The 6,000-nt window shown below is 45.0% G+C and overlaps 1 protein-coding gene across 1 annotated transcript in view; it reads left to right on the top strand.

Moving 5' to 3' along the window:
• The first annotated feature begins 833 nt into the window (after positions 1-833).
• The window catches only part of CORO1A (coronin 1A), a 44,279-nt gene continuing 39,112 nt past the window's right edge, over positions 834-6,000 (top strand). Inside the window, exons 1-2 of the mRNA XM_053694672.1 lie at positions 834-961; positions 3,286-3,488. Coding sequence (XP_053550647.1) covers positions 3,294-3,488 — 195 coding nt within the window. The 5' untranslated portion in view covers positions 834-961; positions 3,286-3,293. The remainder of the gene's footprint in view (positions 962-3,285; positions 3,489-6,000) is intronic.

Raw genomic sequence — 6,000 nt, 5'->3', positions numbered from 1 at the left:
GGGGGCTCCAGGGGCGCCGGTATAGGGGGTAGAACAGTGTAGTTTAGTGTGGGTGCTTAGTGACAGCTTATAAATAAAGCTGGGAAAAAGCCGAAGAGCAGCGAGATCGGATGAGTGATAACTATCACAGTCCGCTGTCATCGCCCCGTACTTGGTGCGCGGCTTTTTTGATAACTTTGGCGAGCATATTCAGGTCTGCGGCGGCGGCGATGTGAGGCGAGCTTAGGGGGCGTATTGGGGCGGCGAAGGCAGGTAAGTAGACACGTTGATAACTAGAGGCCAAGGTGAGAGAGTGTGCACAAACAGTAGAGATAAGGTGACAGAGTGTGCTCGAGCCGTAAAGATAAGGTGAGAGAGTGTGCACAAGCAGTACATATAAGGTGAGAGAGTGTGCACAAGCAGTACAGATAAGGTAAGAGAGTGTGCACAAGCGTTACAGATAAGGTGACAGAAACAGTAATGGGAGAAAAGAGTGAATTTAATACAGTGTTTATAGAGGAACTTGCATTTCTGTGCAACCTTCTGGCTTTCACTGTAGTAGAACATTACTCACTTAACTGTTCGCCACCACTATCATCAGCACAGCTTTAGTATAACTGCATTTATTAACCCTTGCATTGCCAGTGATATGAAGAATATTGCTTCAGTAACTCCTTCATGCTCATATCTGCAGAGCATTGAACTGTTATATTGGGTGATTTGCCACTTTTCTTGTTAGGGTCTGGAGAATTTTCTTTCATTAACCCCGACATGATGAGGACCTGCATATGCTCTCTTTATTAACCCTCTTTTGATGTATAGGGTAGATTCATGTGACTTTCCTGCCCCCCCTCCTTTCTCTCTTGCAGAAGATGTTACAAAAAAAAAAGCAGAACTTATGACAGAGACAGCAGGAAGCTGACATCCTAAGACGCGCTGCACAGAAGTCATCTAGCAGTCAGCAGCTCAGCCAGACTACCAGGTAAGTCAGTGAGTGGCACAGAATTGGTTAGAGGGCACAGCCGGGCAGAGGCATGAAGTGTGGGTTATGGGGCAGATTGTGCAGAGTGTCATAGGGCAAAGCCTGAATTTAGTGGTTGTTCGACTGGAGCCGAGCAGTGTGTAGGTAGAGACAGAAGGGCACAGCTGGTACAGAGCACCCGGGGGGGAGTAGGGTCAGGGAAGAGTCAAAGTGGGGCACATAAGGAAGCAGATGCAGAGCTGGGCAAAAACACAATGTATGCAGAGAGTGAGATACTCAAGGAGCGAGTGAGTTATACTGGCACACATGACGCAGCACATGCAGACTTGGGTCAGACCTTGGCACATACGGAGACTTAAGCAGACCTGGTCCATAGAGAAGGCAGAAGAAGAGTCGGATCAGACAGGGACACATGAGGGGTCAGAAGCAGAGCTGGTGCATAGGAGGGCAGAACCAGAAGTGGATCAGACTAGGGTACATTGAGTAGATTTGCCTGGTGCACACAAAGCAGAACACACTGGGTACATAAGAGGGCAGAGCTGGCACTGGTGCACACAAAGCAGAACACACTGGGTACATAAGAGGGCAGGGGCAGAGCTGGCACTGGTGCACACAAAGCAGAACACACTGGGTACATAAGAGGGCAGAGCTGGCACTGGTGCACACAAAGCAGAACACACTGGGTATATAAGAGGGCAGGGGCAGAGCTGGCACTGGTGCACACAAAACAGAACACACTGGGTACATAAGAGGGCAGAGCTGGCACTGGTGCACACAAAGCAGAACACACTGGGTACATAAGAGGGCAGAGCTGGCACTGGTGCACACAAAGCAGAACACACTGGGTACATAAGAGGGCAGAGCTGGCACTGGGGCACATAAAGCAGAACACACTGGGTACATAAGAGGGCAGAGCTGGCACTGGGGCACATAAAGCAGAACACACTGGGTACATAAGAGGGCAGAGATGGCACTGGGGCACAAAGCAGAACACACTGGGTACATAAGAGGGCAGAGCTGGCACTGGGGCACAAAGCAGAACACACTGGGTACATAAGAGGGCAGAGCTGGCACGGGGCACAAAGCAGAACACACTGGGTACATAAAAGGGCAGAGCTGGCACTGGTGCACACAAAGCAGAACACACTGGGTACATAAGAGGGCAGAGCTGGCACTGGTGCACACAAAACAGAACACACTGGGTACATAAGGGGCAGAGCTGTCACTGGGGCACATAAAGCAGAACACACTGGGTACATAAGAGGGCAGAGCTGGCACTGGTGCACACAAAGCAGAACACACTGGGTACATAAGAGGGCAGAGCTGGCACTGGGGCACAAAGCAGAACACACTGGGTACATAAGAGGGCAGAGCTGGCACTGGGGCACAGAGGAGTTCAGGGGCAGAGGTGGCAGGACTTGAGCTAGGCACGTGCAGGCAGAAGTATAAGGTCAGACTGAAGTATATGAATATAAGAACGGATTACTCTATACTAATAGTTCTGTCTCACTGTTTGTTCCTTATTTATTAGTTCCTTACTTTCTTTTTTTTAACAATATACATCTCATTAAAGGGACTTTCTATTGTAAAAAATGCAATAGAGCATTTTATTTTTAAATGAATTCCCTTTTTTTACTATGTGTTTAACTCCTTTAAAACACACATAGGGCGTATTTCTTAAGAACTCGCCAACATGGAGAGACCATCCGCTTATTTTACTGAGCACTGTATTATAATGTAAGTGTCTCTTCTCCACATAAATAATATTAGTAAATTCCCCTTAATTAGACACACAGTTCCCAAGGTAATATTGCCTTTAAAACATTCCCTGGGGGCTCTAGCAATACTGACAAATCATCTTATAGAAACAAGAGAGCTTTAGCCAATTGTGCCCTTAATCAAAGATGTACTTCTGATGCACCCCCATCCTGCTCTAGATCACGATACAGCCAATGACAGAAGCATACACATGAGTGCCTGCTCCTGATTGGCTCACCAGATATATCCTCATCTGCTGTAGCACGACAGCTGAGGAGCATAACCCTTACTGTGTATTTAACCACTTTTGCAGGCGCTAAACACATTGTAAAGGAATGTGTGTAAATAAATCATATATTTACATTAGAATGTCCCTTTAAACTATTGTGCCCAGTTATTTCCCATTTGTATTTGCCACTCATCTGCCCTTATTCTGTCCCTGGCAGGTTTTACCCTTTTTCTTACCCTTCCTGTCTCTGTTTCCTGGCTCCTCTTCTCCCCCCTCATCTTGATACCTCCTGCTGACCCCCCATGTTTCACACCCATCAATTTTGTTTCCCTCTTAGCCACAATCATGAGAAAAGTTGTCCGCAGCAGTAAATTCCGCCATGTTTTTGGCCAACCTGTGAAAGCTGACCAGTGTTATGATGACATCCGTGTCTCCCAGAATACCTGGGACTCCAATTTTTGTGCCGTCAACCCCAAATTTCTGGCTATTGTAGTGGAGGCGAGTGGAGGGGGCGCTTTTATGGTGCTACCGCTCTCTAAGGTGAGTTTCATCTCAGTATATCTCAGTGTTCTATTCAGGTAGGCAACAGAACATTGCTTCCTGGTTGTACGGGGGCAGCAGTAGGACTATGGGATATGGGGTATTATGTACCTCATACCATTATTCTGTAAACCACTAATTCTTAAAGATGTTAGTAACCAAGTAGTAGAAATGGAAACCCAACCAACCTACTAGTAGTATCCTCCACCCTTGATACTGACGTCATGGGAGCCTTTCTAGCACCCCCAAATCATAAAGTCTACAACCCACACTGATGTGGAGAGCTGGCACCTTATACTTTCTATTGATTTATACGACCAGTCTAGTCTTTAAAGCAATATTATAATGGGATTTAGCGCCAGAAGCATTTGCCCTCCTTCGCCAATCGCCAGCTCCCTCTGACCAAAAAGCACAATGCACTACTGGAGGAATACAAAGTTATTGCCCACCGTGGTGCTAAGCCAGACAGCATTGATTGTCTTATGCCCATTTCATGTGCAAATAGTGTGCTGTATTGTCTAAGGGTTTGTGCTGTCCTGTACGTGCGCATATGAGCAAGTGCCTGTTTCTTTTCTAGGCGTATCAGTGTATGTGCTTATACTATATGAATGTGACTATATATGACTTTGTGTGTGTGTCAGGATATTGCGGTTAGTAGCAGGATGTGGGGAGAATATTGCAGGTGAAAAATAGAACAGATATAAGTGTTGCTGTCTGGTGTGTGCACATAGAATTCTTGTGCTAAAAGTGCATTGTGTCTGTAATCTGCAGCTTTTATTTCTATTTATTATAATTATATTGTTATCCAAATAAAGTGAGTGCGTTTCATACTTCAAAAATCTGCTGATAGACGGGAATCTAAATTGTGAATTTAAGCATGATAGATAGAAAGATAGATAGACAGATGATAGATAGATAGATGATAGATAGTTAGATAGATATATTGATCACACACCATGAGTTGCTCTGCTCCTGGTCCCACACAGGCAATTGCCAGGCCCAGTTAGTGATGACATTGCAGGAAAATAGTCAAGAAGGTGGTGACGATGTTTCTCTGCTTGTGGTCACAGACATGCAAACTGTAGAGCCAGGTGGTGATGTTGTTGCTACACTCTGACCCAAGATGCAGACATTAAACACTTTTAGGTGGTAATATAAAAATGATAAAATGTATATATAAAAAAAACTTTGCAATAGATTTTCTTGATATATTTTGTCCCCTTTTCCTGTAATTCCATTCTGAAATTGTGAGCTTTTCAATTCCTGTTAGCAATGGAAGTGTTATATTCCACACAGCCATTGGCCGCACACACTAGTGACCTATTTATGACTGTCCCTAATTGGCCACAGCAAAGAAGGTAACCTAAGTTACAACATGGCAGCTCCCATTGTGTTAAAAAACACTAAAATGTTACACTTATTTTGTCAGTATTTAATCAGCTAATGAAACCTTACAAAATACATCTACGTGTTATTCTCAGACTAATCTTTTCTTTGAATGCATCATTCTATCTAGCATTTATTTAGTGTTCAATGTCCCTTTTAAACATACAAAATAATGTTATATAATTCTGCACATAGTGCAGAATTATCTAACATTATCTTAGCGGCAGCTTTATGAAACTAAAGCATTTCGTGATTTTTAATTTTAAAGTTGGACTCTGCTCAAGGTTCTACTGAGCGGGTCTTGTTGTTCAAAAGCGCTTCCCGGGAGCGCTGTCTAGTCACAGCCCACCCAGTCGTACATTGAAGTGAAGGTAGCTTGCTCCTGCTCTGATCTGGTAGCGGGAGCGAGCTACATTAACTTCAACTAGACAGTGGCGCCCGCGAAGCACTTTTGAACAACAAGACCCACTCAGTAGAACCTGAGCGAGAGTCCAACTTTGAAATAGAAAAAATCACAAAATGCTTTAGTTTCATAAAGCTGCCGCGTAAGATAAGTTAGGTAATTCTGCACTATGTGCAGAATTATATAACATTATTTTGTATGTTACTGTCCCTTTAAGTCAGACCGTAGAACAAAAGGACATTGAAGCAGAGCTACTCTGCTCATGGTCCCACACTAGCAAGTAGCAGAGCTTGCCTGTTGATGTTGTTGCTAAGCTCCTTGGTCACAACACTAGCAAGTGGCAGAGTTGAGTGGTGGTGTTGTTGCTAAGGCTCTTGGTCACACACTAGCAAGTGAAGAGCTGGGTCACGGTATTGATGTTGTAAGTCTGCTCCTAGTCACACACTGGCAAGTGGAAGAGCTGGGTCACAGTGGTGATGTTGTTGCTCTGCTCCTGGTCACACACTAGCAAGTGATAGAGCTGGGTCACAGTGGTGATGGTGTTGCTCCGCTCCTGGTCACACACTAGCAAGTGACAGAGCTGGGTCACAGTGGTGATGTTGTTGCTCCGCTCCTGGTAACACACTAGCAAGTGGCAGAGCTCGGTGGGGGATGATGTTACTAAGTTCCTGGTCACACACTAGCAAGTAGCAGAGCTGGGTTACAGTGGTGATGTTGTTGCTC

The sequence above is a fragment of the Bombina bombina genome, chromosome 11 (genome assembly GCF_027579735.1).
Source record: "Bombina bombina isolate aBomBom1 chromosome 11, aBomBom1.pri, whole genome shotgun sequence".
Taxonomy (NCBI): Eukaryota; Metazoa; Chordata; class Amphibia; order Anura; family Bombinatoridae; genus Bombina; species Bombina bombina.
Note: the sequence above shows the minus strand (reverse complement) of the source record. Positions and strands in the feature narration are given on the sequence as shown.